General features: G+C 46.4%; 1 protein-coding gene across 3 annotated transcripts in view; it reads left to right on the top strand.

The window, feature by feature from the left end:
• The window catches only part of LOC109315167 (aquaporin-8-like), a 48,778-nt gene extending 33,997 nt beyond the window's left edge, over positions 1–14,781 (top strand). For 2 of the 3 annotated variants that reach the window (XM_019542742.1, XM_019542743.1), the window contains 5 exons: positions 566–879; positions 2,025–2,151; positions 5,893–6,104; positions 10,067–10,201; positions 14,200–14,781. In XM_019542742.1, coding sequence (XP_019398287.1) covers positions 599–879; positions 2,025–2,151; positions 5,893–6,104; positions 10,067–10,201; positions 14,200–14,242 — 798 coding nt within the window. In that variant the 5' untranslated portion in view covers positions 566–598 and the 3' untranslated portion in view covers positions 14,243–14,781. The remainder of the gene's footprint in view (positions 1–565; positions 880–2,024; positions 2,152–5,892; positions 6,105–10,066; positions 10,202–14,199) is intronic. The other variant, XM_019542744.1, reaches the window with a different exon arrangement.
• The last annotated feature ends 3,574 nt before the right edge of the window (positions 14,782–18,355 follow it).

Raw genomic sequence — 18,355 nt, 5'->3', positions numbered from 1 at the left:
TCTTTCCTGCCAAGGCAGGGGGTCGGACTAGATGATCTACCTAGGTCCCTTCCGACTCTAGCTACTATGAAACTATGAAACTATGTGCAGGGAGCCTGCTCTGATGTACTGGGAATCTAGTATGTTGGAGCGGACTCAAATAATCGTTTGATGAGCTTTAGTTCAAAGTGCCCCGCTGCCATTTTTCAGCTTGGGGATGCTGATATAGATGCTGCTCGGGCATTTTTAATTAGCATGGCTTGCTAATAAAAGCACCCCCCTCTCCTCCCTACACTGCCCGGAGCATGTATAAAAGTGCCCGATGAGTCAGTTCTGTGTTTCTAGAAATCACTCCATGTTACAGGTGATTGGAAAGAAAAGCTCAGCACTTCAGCACATTTTGTTTCAGTCTTTGTTTCATCTCTTTTCTGCTGCTATGGGCAGAAGGGAGGCACGGCCCCTCCTAAGGTCCTCTGGGGAGAACAGGAAAAACGCAGATTACAGTGGATGGACTCATTCCCGATGTAGGGTCCTCTGTGCTGCTGGTCAGAGTGGGGAAATAACACCATTTTCCCTTCTCCTCCAGTAGGCATCATCTCAGGTGCCAGACCTCCCAAGGATGGTTCTTCTCACCAAAAAATATTCTTTGGAGACAGAAATGGAGAATGTCGGAGCAACCTCCATCCTTGCCCAAGCAGAGCCTGGGAAAGAGCCAGAGGATCGGACCATCTTTGAGAAGTACGCCCAGCCCTGCCTGGCTGAGCTGATGGGCAGCACCTTGTTTGTGGCAGCCGCATGTCTTTCTGTGATTACCAACCCTGAGGGGGCAGGGCCCATGGGGCCAGCTCTTGCTCATGGATTTTCGCTGGGGATCATGGTAGCAGTTTTGGGGAAAATAAGGTATGGGGCAGTTGTCTCCTCTTCTGCAGGTAGGATGGGTACATAGGCATGGTCTATAATCAAGTCAAATCAGGCTATGTAATCAACCCTGAACCACTACCTAACAGTCTGCACTCTATTAGACTCTGATCCTGCAGTGACCTAGAACCAGATCTTATTCCACTTATGAAGCACCTATGTAAACTCAGGGGGCCTTCATGCAATCATAGTCCAGCCTGCAAAAAACAGTTAATACACCTACTTTTGTAATGTGTCTTTGTCTCAGCCTGAACACCAGATCACAATAATTAACAAGCAGGAGGAAGACCCACTCACCTTCTGCACTCATGTCTTTTCAGGCTCTTAATTAGTGTAGAAAGAGGATTGCACTCCAACATCTGAGTCCACTTAGCACCTGCTCACTGCACCACAAGGAGGTGGTGCACTATTGTGAACCTATCCCACCCAGAAAGATGCATAACTCCACATTAAATCCTAGAAATGTTAGCCAGAAAATTATTGTTAGCCACCTTTTGATCCTAGAGAAAGCAGGAGGCCTTCCTAGTTTTAGGTGAAGGGAGCTTAAACAGGAATCATGAAGGTGCTCTTGGCCCTGACTAAGTCAAGGGCTGGAGCTTGGGTAGGTTGTGGAGAACTGGAAGATGCTGGTGTTTTTTCAGGAATTACTCTGAGACTAGATCCTGTTTCAGTCGGCATCCTGGTTTCATCTGCCTGCAAGTTATATATGAGTCTCTTAGGAGGACAATTCTCCGCAGCCTCAGTGGAGATTACAAATCAGTGCTTCAAGTGCTACCACTAGGAGCTCTTCACTATAATTTGTCACTCACTGTTAGATGTACCCCTCACACATAATAGACTGAAAACCAGCACAATTCAACTCATGAGAGCAAGAGATAAAAGCTCTCAGAGGGGAAAGGAAGGGAGGGGATTTACTCATAAATCCAGAATGAATTAGTCTGAGGATCTGGCACAAAGTATCTCTCAGGGGTGTGTTTTCTATCACCAGGATGTTGATAGTGGCATAGACCTCCATGCGTAGGCTCTGCATGCTCAGGGCACTGCAGCCTAACCTACTGGAGGTCTCTGGCACTCAGTGTCCTTCCTTGTGGTTGGTGTGGGCACAATTGACCCCTTTCCTTTTGCAGTGGTGGCCATTTCAACCCAGCTGTTACCCTGGCTGCTCTGGCTGCAGGAGGCCTTTCCCCACTTCTCCTTCTCCCATATTGGCTGTGTCAGCTATCAGGAGGAATGCTAGGAGCTCTTTTGGCTAAGGTAAGTGGAAAGCACAAAAGCAGACACTGGCTGGCACAGCTGCTAGCTGGAAGATCAGATGTGTTGCAGAAAGGAGACCCCAGTGCTTGAGAAGGGAAAGCACAGAAAATACTTTAACAAAGCTGTTTGAGGTGCTTTGGTACTTGAGAGACGTCCCAAGCTCTCCAGTGGTACAGTTTTGAGACCAGGTAAGTACCCACACATAAGCAAGTGGGGAAATGCACCAGCCATGTCACTACTAAAGCCACCAAGACCTGCAGAACTTTAGTTCCTTGGGTTTCATTCCTCAGTAAAGAAGCCAACATAAATCAAACTGGCAAACCAGGCCCAGTCCCCTGCCCTGGTATCTCCTGCATGCAGGTATAGCATTGGCAGCTGCAATGCAGAAGTGCCAATCTGCTGTTCACCTCCATACTTCTGAAGGTTATGTTCTATCCTATTTATGCCTTGCTGATAATCTGTTAAATGTGTGGCCTGGAGAGCTGTCTTTCTCAGCATAGCAGTAGAAAACCTTGTGTGTTTGTGCTGCCATGGTCTTCCCAATTCTAAGAAAAGAAAACAGGCCCATCACTTAGGAGATGCCTGATGATTAGTGACTGGGTAGGAGGTGTTGTCTTCTGCAGGCCATCCCATGACAGCCGAAATGATCCTCCAAGATCCTTCAGCTGTAGCTGGTTTGTGAGCAGAACTTTGAAACAAGAAATGGTTTGAGGAGATGCCTGGGTCACATAACATTTCTGTTCTGGGGCTGAAGTAATATAACTCTTGAAAACAGGTGTCCAGTCTAATGCTGATTGCAATCAGAAATTAAAAATTGCTTTCCTGGTGTGTTCCAGCATTCACTTCAAAATGTAGCCACAACCTTCCCTGCCGAGTGACTTGTTCTCTAGAGATTTCCTGGAGATGGAGTGTGTGAGACGGATGAATGCTGGCAGATAGAAGTCACCAAGCATGGCAAGCAAGCATCTATAGAGTGTGTTGTGTCCCCTCCCTCCCCCCCAGCCACAATAGCTACACAAATCAAAACACCAGCTGCATAACCCACAGGAGGGACGGATCACCCCTGTGTCCTGTTTTCAGTCTTGCAAAGTGAGAGCCATAGTCCCCACTCACATACTCCTACTTTTAATAGGCAAAAATGACAAGACAAAGGCTTTGATCTGGTTTATATAGAGCCTGGTTTAAGCTGACTCCAGGTATGTACAACAGTTGCAAAACTAGTGGATTTCTCTCCTGAGGAATATATCCAGCAGAAAAGGGGTCCTTCAGTGATAAAAGGACAGCAGGATGGTCTTATTCTCTCCTGCTTACTACCTAGGAAACAAGGAAGATGGTGGAGGTATGGCTGGGGACAGGAAAGGTTTTTAGGGAAGAGCAGAGCTGTGGCCTGAGTACATTGCTCTGAATTTCCAGGATGCTGGACAGCTCTATGGTTGCTGCTACAAAGCAACATCAATTTGAACAGCCCGTGATCCCTGGACACTTCCAGGGTCCACTGCAACGCTCAGCAGCCATCACTGCCTCTCTCTCTCTCCCACCCCTTCTCAACTACAGCCAGAATCAGGACCAAAGTACAAGGCAAGAGAGACTCAGGCTGGAATCTTTAGCAGCACCTATTATGAAAATGGTTTAATTGGTCATCCTCAAAATCTGGGGTTTTAAAATTTCTCAGGCAGTCCCAGCAAAGAAGGCCTGAATTCACCATAGCATTACCTCATATTGTCCTATGTATAAAACATACGGGCCATGCCTATCTACTGCACCCTTGTTCCACTTCCAACACTTTGGAAAACGAGTTTTCAGAGTGTGGGCTTTCTCATAGGTGCTTGGTCCAGTGCAAAACCAATTTCACATCACCACCCATCCAGGAGAGCTGGCTCAGAATATCCTCATCCTGAGCTCAGTAACTGAACAATGGTTTGGAATGGGAGTGACTGGATGTGATAGGTAGGTTAGCAACTGGGATTGAAAAACCCTATTAGGGCAGTGAGGCCATGTGTAGAGGGCTAACACAGCAAACACTGCATAAGCCACATTACATCTTCCACTGCCTTGTGCAAAGCAAGTTTAACTGACCCATCCATCTTACATGTAATAGAGTGGGTGCAGTATGGAACGAAAGTGCATCCGCTGAGCCTCTCTGAATGCCAGTGGAGCATTCCTGTGTGTGATATGCTGAGATCATGCTGTACCATCTTGGGATCCACACAGGGGCAGAATGTGCTGAGAACAGTGCCCACATCAAGCCCTGGTCTCAGGCCCTGGAAGCATTTGGCAGGGTATGGAGGCATCCAGGGCTGGCTCCTGACTTTAGAGAAGAGCTATGAAGGGAAGGTTATTCAAAATCACCTGCCAATGTCACCCCATGCAAGTTCCACCGTGGTGCGCAACCTTATCTGCCTTAGCAAAGGTCAGTATCCAAGGTGCCACAATGTGCACACAGAGCACAATATTACCTAGGGAAGAACATCATACTAGAAGTCAGGCGGCCTGGAGGCACTCTGGTAAGTACTTGAGACTTAGGAGCGGTTCAGAGCTTGGGTTTGCTACAGATGCCTTGAGAATGACTCTGCCCTTTGCACTAGTAACGGAGGATCTTGCTCTCTGTTTTGTTAAATGATACAGACAACAAGAGTAAAACCTTAGGGACAGAGCTCCATCTTCAGCTTCCTCTGCAAAAATGAAGTTTCTTTCCTACCTATGGGGATTTTTTACCATCTTTAATCTTCTCTGAGCCTGATGAAGGGCATGAGAGCCCAAAATCTTGCAGAAAAAGACAATTTTTTGTGATTTCTTAGTTGATCTAATAAAAGGTATCATCTCTGAACCAAAAGTTCAAAATGTTTGCATTTCTTTTGGTCCACTGAGGCACTTGGTCAAAAGCATGTTCACAATGTGGACACCAGAGGGCAGAGTAACCCAAGTGCCTCAAAACTGCTGGTGAATGAACCGGATAATTCACTGTGATGTGTCTGTCTGCTTTATTTTCAGTGTTCAACATGGCCCTGAAAAGAAGCAGAACAGGGTCAAGAACATATCACAGGGAGACAGCTTCCCAGCTCACAGGCCTCCTTGTTCTGCTCCCCTCCACATGCAGATGCACTTGGTATTAACACTGCATTAACTATCAGCTGTTCATAGCAGGGGACAACACTGTCACCAGCATGCAGTCCTTGCCATTCCTGTGTGCTCTCATTCATACAATAGCAGCCAGCCCTGTTCTGGGGAGTTCACACCCCTCCAGTCAGCCTGTATGGGGTACTTGGTTCTTTCCAGTGCCCTAACTATTAAAGTTTAGATTTCACCCCCTCCTACCAACCTGAAAAGCAAAGGACTGTGGTAGCCATTCAAACAGAACAGCACCTGGGAGAGTGTGCCTTGTATACTTTGTTTCAAGGGTACAGGTCATAGCTGTGTTGGCCTAAGGACAGAGGCAGACAAGGTTCTTTGGGTAAATCCAATATAGTTTCTTAGACCAACTCAAATAGTTGGGAAAGTCTTCTTTGCAAGCTTTTGGGTACAAATACCCTTTGTCAGGCTGAGAAAGCATCTTCAGATAAAGCCTCTGTCAGCCTGATAAAAGGTATTTGTACCTGAAAGCTGGCAAAGAAGAATTTTTCCAACTATTTAAGTTGGTCTAATAAAAGATATTAGATTTACCCAAAGAACCTTGTCTGGTTGTATCCTTTGTTGTTATTTGTATTTCCTTCTTTCCTTTCTGGGATGTGGTGTGGAGAGCAGAGCATGGTGCCAGAAGCAATTTTCTTCAACCGGACTGGAGGGGGCTGCATGGTGCAAGAAGGCTGCACAGTGGGGATGGCTGTCTGTGCAGAGCTGACATTCTCGTTTCTCCTCCTCCTTGCTGTCCTGATGGGAAGCCTGGCTGAGCACAGCAAGACTCCACTGGCTCCATTCTGCATTGGCTTTGCCCTTGCCACGGGTATCCTAGTTAGGTAAGGGCCTTGCTATATATTGTACTTTGAGCTGTTTAAATACAATCCGTATTAGTGCTAGCTCAAGTTTGGAGAAGTTGCACCTTAAGGCTAAAAACCTTCTCTGACTGTTCCCCCACCTGCACAGCTAAAACTTGCCACTATAGGGTTGGCAAGCAGGGGCCTGACTAGGTGCAAGTTCCCCTTACATGGCTGGTGAGCCAGGACAGACTTCTATCCCTGCTTGAGGTGGAGGTGTGCAAGAGATTGGGGAAGGGGGGTAAAGAACATGAAGCTGGCAGGTGAAGAGTTAGTGGGATGGGAGTGGGTAATGAAATATGAGGTGGAAAGGAAATGGGGAGTGGGGGAAGGATAGTGAAATGAAGGAAGTCAGACACTGAAGGATAAAATAAAAAGCAATAAAAAGAATTTAAGAGGAAGGAATTAAAGAAGGTTTCATATTTTAATAAACTGGGATTTTGAGGTGTAGCGGTGCTGGTCATGCTTCCCAAGGTAGGTGGGAGCTGGGAGTAGTGATGGAAGGCACCTTTGGGGGAAGCTACTGGCCTTGACCTGGGAAGGAAGCCCCAGCTCATGGGCACCCAATCCACCTTATTCTCCCTGGGAAGAGCTTGCTCTCCCTCCATCTTCCCTAGAGTCAACTCCTGGATCCCTCTGTGCCCTGTGACATGGCTACCTGGCATATACTCTGCAGGCAGTTTGCACAGGTTTGCACCCCTTGGAGTGGGAAGGTCACACCCCGAGAGGCAGAATGGGTAGTTGGTTTGGTGCCAGAACTGGAAATGGTTGGCAGTGCATCCAGGGATTCTGGAGGATTGTAACTTGGGTGGCTCATCTGTGGGGAGTGAATCATACCATAGAAGTTAAGGGCTGGAAGGAACCTGAAAGATCACTGAGTCCAACCCCCCTGCTCTGGGCAGGAATACTGCTGAGATCAAGTGGTCCCAGCAAGGTGTTTGTCCAATCTCCTCTTAAAGACTTGCAAGGTTGGGGACTGCACCACCTTCTTGGGAAGTCTATTCCACATTCTGGTCACCTTTACCATAATGAAGTTCTTCCCTACATCCAACCTGAAACCGTCCTCTAACAGTTTATGGCCTTTGCTCCTTTTCCTCTTCTGGGGTGCCCTAGTGAACGGTTTGTCTCCCAGCTCCCAATATTCACCCCTTACATACATATAGATGGCCACCAAGTCCCCCCTCAGTCTTCTTTTCCCCAGGCTGACCAGACCCAGATCCCATAGTTTTTCCTCATAAGGCTTGTCCTCTAGGCACCCTCTGAAGACTGGTGCTGCTGCTGACCCCAGCTGGCAGCAGCAGCCTGCTGTCATGCCACGTGCAGATCTGGGCCCCGTGCCCCCTGGGAGGGCTGTGCCAGGTTCTTCCCAGCCCTCAGCACGTGTTGCACCGGGAAGAACCCAGTGATGGTGCCAACCCCAGCCGGCAGTAGCATCATGCTGTCATCCCACGTGCAGATCGGGGGCCTGTGCCTCTGGGAGAAGTCTGGCACAGCCCCATAGCCCTCCCGCTACACACTCTTATACATACACATACTTATAACTATAGTCGGGAATGGGGTTGCACGGAGTATGCTTTGAGAGTGGCCCCCTTTATCCAGGACCCCGAGATCCTTAAGGCAAGCCACTAGGCCCACAGGGCGATCCCATGCAGGCCTCCAGATTCCCAATATAATTCTCAACAAATTAAACAACAAGAAAAATAGACTCCAATGAAAATTACAACCTTAAAATTATTTACCAACTAAAATATAACATAACTCACACAGTACAACCAGTTTACAAAATATTAGGTGCAGCTCCCACCCAGTTCTCTGAAAGGAGCGGGGTTGGGAGGTCCCTTTTCTCCAGCCCCTCCCCTGCAAAACCCCTATTCCCTCAACTCATGGTTGTCCTGAGCAGGGATGCAGTTGGCTTGTTTTCCCCCCCTGTGGACCTGGCTGCTGCTCTGGTGTGCCGCGGGGGGTTCCTTCTTCATAGGCCAGGGTCCAGCCCTGGGCACCTCCAAGGCCCTGCCTTCTGTTGAGGCAAGGGATGGGGCTCGGCCCAGGCCCAGGCCCAGGCCCAGGCCCAGTGTCCTTGTGGGAGAAAAGGGACAAGCGATGCTTCAAGATCGCCTTAGGGCAGGTGCCCCGTGACGAGGCCCAAGTGGTCTCTCACCACTCCCAGGACCAAGACTTTGTGCACTGGGGTGTACATGGTGTGGGGCCCGAGCAGGCTGTCCCTGCTCCCAGGTCCGAGGCTCTGGCAGTGGCTTCTCCAGCACAGTCTTCAGGAGCCTAGGGCTATCGCCTGCTGGGGCAGGTCTCCCGAGCTTTTCTCAGCTCTACTCTTCTTCTTGTCCCTCAGTGGTCTTGATGACTCTGAAACTCATGCTAAGCTCGGGCCTACTCACAAAAGTTAAAATACAGAAGACTGACGCTAACTGCATAATGCAAGAGGATGCGAGTTCATGCCTAGGACACCTGAAAAGGAATAATGAAGACTCTCTTCCAGCTTATCTTGCTATATTCAGATTGATTTCAGGCAGACTCTTAGTTGTCTGGTGTGTAACCATATGAAATGTCCATCCTTGATTAATTGGTATGGTAAATATTTCTTTTGCGACTAACTCGTGTTTATATGCAGGAAGAGACATTCTCCATATGCGATAGACGTCTTCTCCTGATTTAGTATGTTTTTTCTGGCTGTTAATCAGTTTCTTGATATGTTCCAAACTGGATAACCTCTTGTTATTGAACAAGGTAACTCATGAGTGACAAATGACTTCTGTCACTCAAACGAGGTGTCATGTCAGTCTCTAGGCTAGTCTGGAATCCTAGGTTTTCTCAGGAAGATCGCATAGACTAGGTTTTTATTAGCTCCCAGCTGAACATGCTGTTCTTTTATAGCCATCCAGGGCTCTGCCCTGAATTGCAAAAGGTCCAAACAGAGCAAGAGATGGCAAAACCCTCCCGGGGACCCCTCCTCCTGGGAGCTCTGCTGGGATTGTAAATGCACCATTCGGGGGGTGGGGGGGGCTCCCTCTTCTGGCTGAGCATCCTGCTCAAGCCTGCAAGCTGCACACAAGCCAAGCCACAGCCAGTGCACCCCCTACAATGAGCACTTATACACATGCTCTGCGGGTGCCACTTCAATTAAAGCACCACATGCTCCCTGTATCAGCATCCCCACACTTAAAAATGGAAGTGGGGGCCCTTGAACTAAAGCTTGTTCAATGAGTTTTAGTTCAAGCATCCCCACTGCCATTTTTAACTGTAGGGACACTGGTACACGAGATGGAGGAAGCTGCTGGAGTGCAGCAGTTGCCATGCTCCAGCAGACTCGACTGAATCTGCTCTGACGCGCTGGAATTCCAGCACACCGGAGCAGCCTCGCTGCTCATGTATAGGCACCCTGTATGCTGGGTGATTTCACAGTAGTACCACCACTCACAAGCTTATTTTGTGTCATAATATTGGGCTACTTTTTCTGAGCCACATGATAACAGAAACTTCCAGTTTTCATTTATTTACTTGCTTGCTTTAAAAAAAAAAAGGAAGAGAGATGCTTACATTTTGCTTTTGAAATAGAACTTGAAAAATGTGACTTTGAAAAGCTGAATTCCAGGAAACAAAAACATCATAGTTTTTTAAGAAGGGTTGAAATAATGTTGTAGCTGTGATGGTCCAGTGAGTATGCAAGTAAGGGTTTTGTTTTTTGGTAACATCTTGTATGGGATCAAGTAAATAGTTGGAAGAGATGTTAGACAAGCTTTACCAGATGTTACCAAAACCACAGACCTGACTTCACATTTGAGCGCTAGGGGGCAGCAATATTGATTTCATTCAATTATCTGCAAGACAAGGATTTAAACAGAGAGGAATGGGTCCTCCAAGCCTATTTTAAACATAAATGTTTTTTTTATCCTGTGGACCTTACTCATGTCCCTGCTTTCTACTTTCAGTGGCTCCATCTCTGGATCTTGCCTTAATCCAGCTCGGGCCTTTGGTCCTGCTTTAATATCCACTCACTGGGACAACCACTGGGTATACTGGATTGGACCACTCACAAGTGCTGTCCTGGCCTCTGTGCTGTACAGGTGCGTAAAGGATCCATCATGCTTAGCCCTTTGAGTAAGGCCATGCTTAGTAAGCTGCGCAAATAGAGCTTATGTACATGAAAAGTTTTTCTGTAGCCTATCCCTGTTTCCCACCTTCCTAAAGTTATAGGGCTACTCTAAAAGGTAACTGCAAAGAGTGGCTTCTTCTTCTTCAGATCTGCTTCCATATGTAGTGACAATAAGATGTGGCTACTTTACTAAATAAACTGCAACTTCCTTTATACTCATGCTAGCCACTAGAGCTAGCAAAATGATGAAAAAAGAGAGTGCAGACACAAGTGACAATTTTCACCTGATCTAGCCACAGCAAGCAGATAATACTCATGACCAAACAACAGTGCACAGCTGCAAACAGCTTAAAAAATGGCTGATTGAGTGAAAGTCTGACCCCTCACTGCAGGTGGTATCAGATAAAGAGGTTTAAAAATGTAGTCTTTTGTAACTTGTATCTGGCAGAGCTCCTACCCACCCCATCTCCGTTTTCAGAATGGGAGGGGGGGAAAGGGAGCAGAGGGAGTTCAGTCTGGAGGGTGGGTTTCAGCACCCCTGGAGGGTAGGATGGGTATATTGCAGCCCCCCCCAAGGGGGAGGCCTCCAGTTTACCCACCCCACTCTTCAGCACCAGCTGGGGAGCCCCAAGAATGAGCTCCTCCGCTGCCTTCCCCACCGCTCCCATTCTGAAACAAGCAAGCACTGGCAGAGAGCCTGGCCCTTGCTATGGGAACCTGGCTGTGGGCTCCCAGCCCAGAGTGAGATTCCTCTTTCCCCTGGAACCAACCCTGAACGTCTGTTTGGTCCAGGGTTAATGTTGTAATTCAAAATGCTTTGCAAGAATTGTTCTGAGTTACAGCTGGGAGCTGCACTTCTGTCTGCACCCAGAAAGAACGGCTGTCTTCTCTCCTGGTTTATAGATAGGAACAGAGTTGAAAGTAGGGTAGAAAATGCACACCTAAAAATGCATAGCATGTGATGAAATGAACTCTTGCTCACAAAAGTTTATACATCTCAGTTAGTGATTCTCAGCCAGGGATGTTTTAAGATCCTTTTAAGGGTGTTGTGGAGTGCCATGCAATGAGCAATGCTAGCTCCCACTGCTGTTGTAGCAGGACTAGCCACAAGGGCAGCTGTGATGCCCCCTAGTAGCAAAACCAACCCTGCCTCCCCCTGAGCTCCTCAGCATACCCCTTTTGCAATTTTCCCTGCCACACCTTGATGTAAGGGTTTTATGGCACATTGGGAAGCTGCCCCAGAGTCTTGGTGTGACCCTGGTAGGTGCTGCCCATAGTCTGACTTCACTTTAGCCAGGCTCTTGATCCTTTTGTCACTGAAGGCACAGTCCATTAAACAAAGCTATTGGCACTACTCATGTCTAGATGGCACCACTTATGCCCTGCTGGCACTAAGCTTGCCCTCTGTGCAAGAACTATGGCCCTACAAGCCCTAATCATGACCTCCAGCCCCTCCCATAGCCCACAGGTGTTACCCTATTTCCATTCACTATGCCTCCTTGGCCCTGCCTTTCCTGCACTGGGCTTTCTGGCCCCATCTGATTATAGCTCACTAGGTCCCTGACTCCTTTCTAGGATACTTACTCACTGCCTTCAGCCCCTGGGGTCCCAGACCCTCACAGGGCTGCTCCGGTCTGCCAACTGCTGGGCTTCTATCCACACAGCCCACTGAGGCCCTGCTACTTGCAGGGTTTTGTCCTGGCATCTGTCCTTATATCATGGAGTGCCTCTCAGTCACACCCTGCAACCACCACCACTCCCGTAGCCACAGCTCAAGCCTCCAGTTAAACCAACATAAACATAAGACTACCAGTCTCTAAATTAAAACTTAAACCCCACCTTCAGTTTCCATACCACTGCAAAGTCCTGTCCCCATCCCCTGGCGCCCTCCCAGCCTCCAAGGTACTTCCTCTGACCTGCAGCCTTTTCCATGTAACAGCTTAAGCAAACAGGAACTTCTTTCATCCCTGAGATCAAGATCAAATTAAATCATTGCTCAGGCTTACATAGCTCCTTCCTCCTTCCACTTTTGGACACCTGATCTGACTTCCTGGCAACCAGCTCAGGTGCTGTTACCCTATATCAACAGCCTCCCCCATTTTGCCTGCAATCTGTTGGATGACCCCTGCGGCCCTTTACCCTGTGTGCTGCCTGGCTCTCTGCTAAGCTGCACTTTTTCTCATAAGGTAACAGGAGTCCGTGCTCCATCTTACAAGTGTGAAAGCATGTTTTACAAGATAAACCCAGAGATTTCAAATAGGAACCCATAGAGCCAAAAACTTTCTGCTTTGCTGTGGTCTATCTGATTTCTTTGCAACAGAAACATTTGCTCTATAAATTTTCAAGAACTGAAAAACTACTGAAAGATAAGACGTAGTGTTTTCCAGGGGGTACCTTGAGTCTATTGAAGGGTGTCTTGAGCATAACAAGGGGTGCCTTGAGTCCAAAAAGATTGAGAATCACTGGTGTGTAAGTTGCATCTCTACCTTATGTTCTGCCTGACTTCAGACTAATACAGTTAACTACTTCCACCAACAACATTGCCAGCTAACCTCTGATGGCAAAATCTTTACTCCTGGGAGTGCAGGGTTATCTAGTAGGCCTATGTGAGTCAGCAGCAATCCAATCCAGCTTTAGATCCAGCAGCTTTGGATGGCCGCAGTCCAATCTGGAGCTCCAAACCGGGCTTCCACCTCGATCTGGCCAAAGTGGCTCCAAAGCTTCAGAGCCGCCTCGGAGATCTGGCCATAGAGTATAATGGGGAATCAATGAAATATCTATAACTTTGTTGTTTCTTGTCTGATTTGGATGAAACTTCCAGAGATGGTAGCCTCTGCTGAGAGCATGAAACCTGCCAAGCTTCAAGAAGATCAGTGTAGGGGCTTGGGGGGAACTATGCCCCAAATTCTTGAAAGCCAAGCTCATGTCACAGCTGTGTGTTACACCACAGGGGGGTGAAAACTGCAGGGGTGGTGGCCCCTGGTGAGGCCACAAAACCTGCCAAGTTTCAAGAGATCGGTGCAGGAGTTTGGGGGGAACTGCACCTCAAGCTGCGGACAAGCAAAACTCGTGCCATGTGTGACACTGTGCGTGTTAAGGCGCAGCAGGGTGACAGCTGCAGGGACAGTGGCCCCTGCTGCAGCCACAAAGCCTGCCAGCTGTGGAGGAGATCGGTGCAGGGGGGTTCTGGGGCGCTGCACCCCTAGCTGCTGACAGACAAAACTCGTGCCATGGATGCTTGTGGGACTAACTGTCCCTGTCTTGGGGCAGTTGATTGTCTGTATTGATTCTTTCCTCTCCTTAGCCTGGTTTTGTAGGTGCTAATTGATGGCAATTAACTGGCTACCTTAGCTAAGTCCTGTGGGTTGATCTGGTCCCTGAGTGAAGCATGACTGATTGGTAACTGGTAACACAGTAGGTTAGCAGCCAGGCCTGCAGTAGTGTCTCCCAGGCCCCAAGACCCTGAAGCGTCCGAAGCTTCTCCAGATCTGAAGCTCTGTCCAAAGCCTCGCACAGCCTTATTATCTAGAAAATCTGCATTTCTAGGAGGATCCAGTAAATGAGCTGTGCAAATAACTGATTCTCTGGTTGGGTGGTTGAATTGGGAAAAAAACATCTTGCTAGACATGAAATGAAAATGTTTTGCTTTTCTTGTTGAAATGAACACGTGAAAATAATTGGTTTAGATTAAACTGTTCTATTCAATCTGAATGAAATAAAACATTGATTTTGATTGGATTTAAAATTAAATGCAGATAATTCATAATCTTTTGTTATGAAATATATCAAACATTTTCTTTCATAAACAGTTCAGTGAAATTGACCTGAATTCAAAACTATAGTCAAGAAAAACTTTCTTGGCTAAATAATATATTCAACTGAACATTTTATCCATCTCTATTAATGATGTTGATGTGATGTATCCTTGTTTTCCTGATGTTGGTGGATGTCTCTTTTATACCATTCTAGGACTGTATTGGCAGGAAGATCTCGCAGACTGTTCCTGAAATGAGACAAGAGATTAGCTGGGTATATGCTCCGGGTTCTCTGTGAAGCTGTGGGGAAAAAACAACCCTCTCCAATGGCCATCACAGGAAAATCTGCACTAAGACAATTACCAAATCACTGCACAAAGTTTCAGTGGTACAATATATACAGAGTATTCAGCATTTCTGATATGATTTGGGCCACATACTATACCTTGTGATTTCTAAATTGAACCCATGAACAACAGTTTGGACTATTCATTAATCAGATATTCAAAGGCCTGAATGGCATAGAGGTGCCTAACTCCCAGTGAAAATCAATGGGAATTGAGATGCCTAACAGCCATTTCTGCTTTTGAAAATCTTCTTCTGAGTGCCTGAAATTAGGTATTCATTTAATTTCTTTTCTGGATGCTCTAATAGAATGAATTGTCTTTTTCTTAAAAGTAAATTGGGTTTTGTTTTGGACTAGCATAAATCTAATGATACTAGTAGAGCCCCTCTTCATCTGTTTATACCAGAGTATAAAGGCACATTTCTGGCCCCAGGTTATCTGGTGAAATTTTTTTTTTTTTATCATTTTGATCCTTTGCATACTGGAAAATTATTTTAACTGAGTCTGTTTTACAAATTAAAGATGAAGGCGGTTGTGTATAGCAAACTGTAATTTCAGAGGTCAAATCCAAAACTTTACAATCATTGTAAGTGTGAAGATTTTTTTGCTCCATTTGCCGTCTATTTTTTTGAACTCGTAAATTTCAAAATAATTTTTGTTGACCCTCGTATGTTAATTATAACCCTTGATAATATTTTAAAAAGCATTGTGTTTAATTTTGGCATTCAGACTATCTATCATTCAAAACTGTTACAATAATGAAAAAGCATGATCCTGACATGTTAGTGGAGTCAAGGGTATGTGCCAATAAAAGTGGGGTCTGGTGAATTTTGAGTTTGTTAATTAGTTCTGGATTTATCTGAACTCTGCTTATCAGAGAAGCAGTTTTACAATGGAGTTAATGTTTTACTAAAAGCAGTTTACTAAGCAATCACTTTATGATTAGTATTGCAAGCCTTGTTCAAAATGGAGTTATCACTAAAATGGCTGGTAAATCACACCAGCTAGTGCCCTCACCAGAAACCTGGGAAACTGCATTACTTCAGGTTGGTGCTTTTGATGGATAACACTTCCCACTTGAAAGCACTGAGTCACAGGGTTTTAAAAAAAATGCATCTTGGGAGGGACATTTGTACATTTGAGAAAGCTAGCAACTAATACCAGCAAATCAAAAAGAATCACTAGGCTACCTAGAGAAGTTGTGTAATCATCATCCTTGTGAGTTTTCAAGGGCAGGTTAGACAGACACTTGGCTTGGACATTTTAGTCAGGAATGATTCTGCCGTGATGACCTTGCAAGGTTCCTTCCAGCCCTACTTTCCGATGATCCTGTAATATGAAGCTGCCAACCTTTCCTTGTAGGTAGGTCCTATCCACTCTTTTAATAGAAAGGGAGAGAGAGAGTATACCAGGTAAGCCTGTGGTCGTGAGCTGAAATAGTAGCAGAACCTCAGGTACGATTCCAGGCCATCCATTATAGCCTAGTCTAGTCCAGGACTAACAAGATCCTTGGTGCTATCTTCTTCGTCCTTACAGTGGAGTATCACCACTGATTTCAACACCAAGCCTAGAAGAGAAACAACACACAATGTGTTCTCCACTATACACATCACATACTTCACAGCAACAGTATGAATGCTGCTACAGGAAATACAGCATTTCCCTCCCTTCCTTACAGTGTTTCCTTCAGGCATTAACTAGATTGATTCGGGACCAAAGTCTGGAATTTGCCTTTTAATTATGGAAAAGAAAAGCAGATCCTTTCCACGTGAATTTAGGGAAGAGATGCTCTAGAGGACAAAGTAGTGACAGAGATTTTGGAAGCTGGGGTCTATTTCTGGTGCTGCTACATACTCCCTGTGTGACCCTGGACAAGTCATCTCACCTACCATTAATACTCAGTTGCCTACCTGAACCACGGGGACAGGGAGATTTGCTACTCCTCACCCAGCCTGTGTGGTGTACTTACACTGCACTCTCCCCAGGGCACAGTGTCTCCTCCTATATGCAGTTCTGGCTGAGTCACTTTGGTGTTAACGTAGCAGGCTGGACCAACATACCTTCTTTTAGCTGATTTTTCTCTGTACTTAAATCTGAAAATAAAGCTTGTTTTCCTAAGACACTTAGTGTCATTTTGGAAAGTTTACTCCAGATCTTCCCTCTCACAGGGACCTGCAAGCTGCAGAAGGCTAAGTATTCAGCATGCTTATTTTGCTTAAAAAATGCCATGGCTGAAGGATCCCCTCAAGCAGAGCAGAGAAGACATGTTGCAATATGTGTGCATGACCCACTCAGGGGGGATGACTGGGAGACTGGAACAGAACAGCAGATGCCAGTGTCCTAAAGGTCATGTCTTTTCGCCTTTTGTTCTGCAGTATGATGAGTGGTTTGCTGTCGGTTTTCCTCTGAGAAACAAGTGTTCTCAGTTGTCATTTCAGCTCTGTCTTGGCAGGGGGGAAATCAGTTGGATTGTAACTCTTTGCAATTGGCAACAGAGACAAAGCAGTTCACAAGGCAACCAAGCAAATTGCTTTAGAGCTCTACAAATCACATTTCTCTGTTTGGTTCTTCTATGGAAAGCGATACGCTGGCTGCAGAGATTAGACAGAAAAATCTCACTGGAAGAAACCATCTGTCACAATACATTTGGGTCAGACATAAAATCCTGACTTAAAAGGATGGGTCCCTTTATCTGCAGCACTGGGATTGGTAGGGCCATGGAAACTGGACCGCTCTTGTTTATAGTATGAGAAGCCAGCACCTGAAAGGACTTGAAGTCAGGGTTGTGCCAGGCGGTACAACACATCTTGTTGCTGCTCAGGGACAGGTTAGATCTGTTTCCCATCCCAAAGCCATCGTGGAGGTAGGTGAAGTCCTGCCAGGCCACATGTACTGGGTTGATGACTTTCCCTGTTAAGTTGCCATAACACACAGGGTGTTGAGGGCCGAGGACGGGAATGTTTCAGCTTACTCCAGGCTTGCCCCAGCGCTCTCAGGGGGTGAACTAATGGCTCATTTCTGTCCCAGCACAGGAGAATGCCCTGTTTCTGCAGCCCTTCCACCAACTTTTGACAGTAAACTTTTGTTTCATTAGGCTGGTAGTGGTAATCTTTAATGACTAGTGTCCTGACTAGTATATTATGACTGGGCTTGGCAACCTAGGGCTTCCATTAGTAAGTTTTGCTAACTAAGTCTGGGTGAGAACGCACCATCTAGTGACAGAATATTTACCAACTTCTGCCCCGGCCCACTTCAAGGCTGAGCTGTGTTAATTCAGCCTGCTGCTGGTGAAAGATTGCCAAGTCAAAATGTAGACTGTTTATTGTTCCATAATATGCTTTTTTGACATGAAAAAAAATGACCTGAGGTTTGTGGAAATTCGTGAATCATTGCTTACTGGTTAAGTCAGGCAATATCCCTGTGGGAGAGAGGTCAGAATAGAAGGTGCTGAGCAAAAGTTACTTGCTAGGTTGATTGTAATGAATTGCATGGAACCAGACCTCCAATTCCTGGTCAGGAAGGAGAGAGCTATCTGTCTCCACCTGAGAAGGGTGATGGTAAAAGCCCTGAGATCTGAGTGGGTACCTTTGAAGCAGCCATGGTGGGATCACAGGTGTAGCTAACTATGGAAATGTGATCATTACAGCAGTTTTGATTCAAAGTTGACACTGCCCAAAAGAAAGTACTTTGCTTCAAAATCAAAAAATGTCAGCAACATTGACATTTTCCTGTGAAAAAGTTCCTTGCAGGCCTTGTGCTTCAATGAGGTAAGCAGCAACCCAGAGGGCATTGCCCTCAAGGATCCTGTTCCAGGATCAGAGTCTGGCAGACAATACACGAGATCTGACAGAGAAGAATAAATGGAAAGGGCACTGTGCAGGAGTGAGACAAAACTCACAGCATGGAGGGCTGCAGCTGGAGACCAGAAGGGAAGGAAAATACCCATCACACTTCCAGAGCAGCATCTCACTCAGGATTGGAGAAGGGAGGCTGCCCAGAGGTATTTCTGGCCCCAGAGAGGGAC

This window comes from Crocodylus porosus, unplaced genomic scaffold (assembly GCF_001723895.1).
Source record: "Crocodylus porosus isolate Cpor-Errol unplaced genomic scaffold, CroPor_comp1, whole genome shotgun sequence".
Classification (NCBI taxonomy): Eukaryota; Metazoa; Chordata; order Crocodylia; family Crocodylidae; genus Crocodylus; species Crocodylus porosus.
The sequence above is the reverse complement of the archived record's forward strand: the minus strand, read 5'-3'. Positions and strand labels throughout refer to the sequence as shown.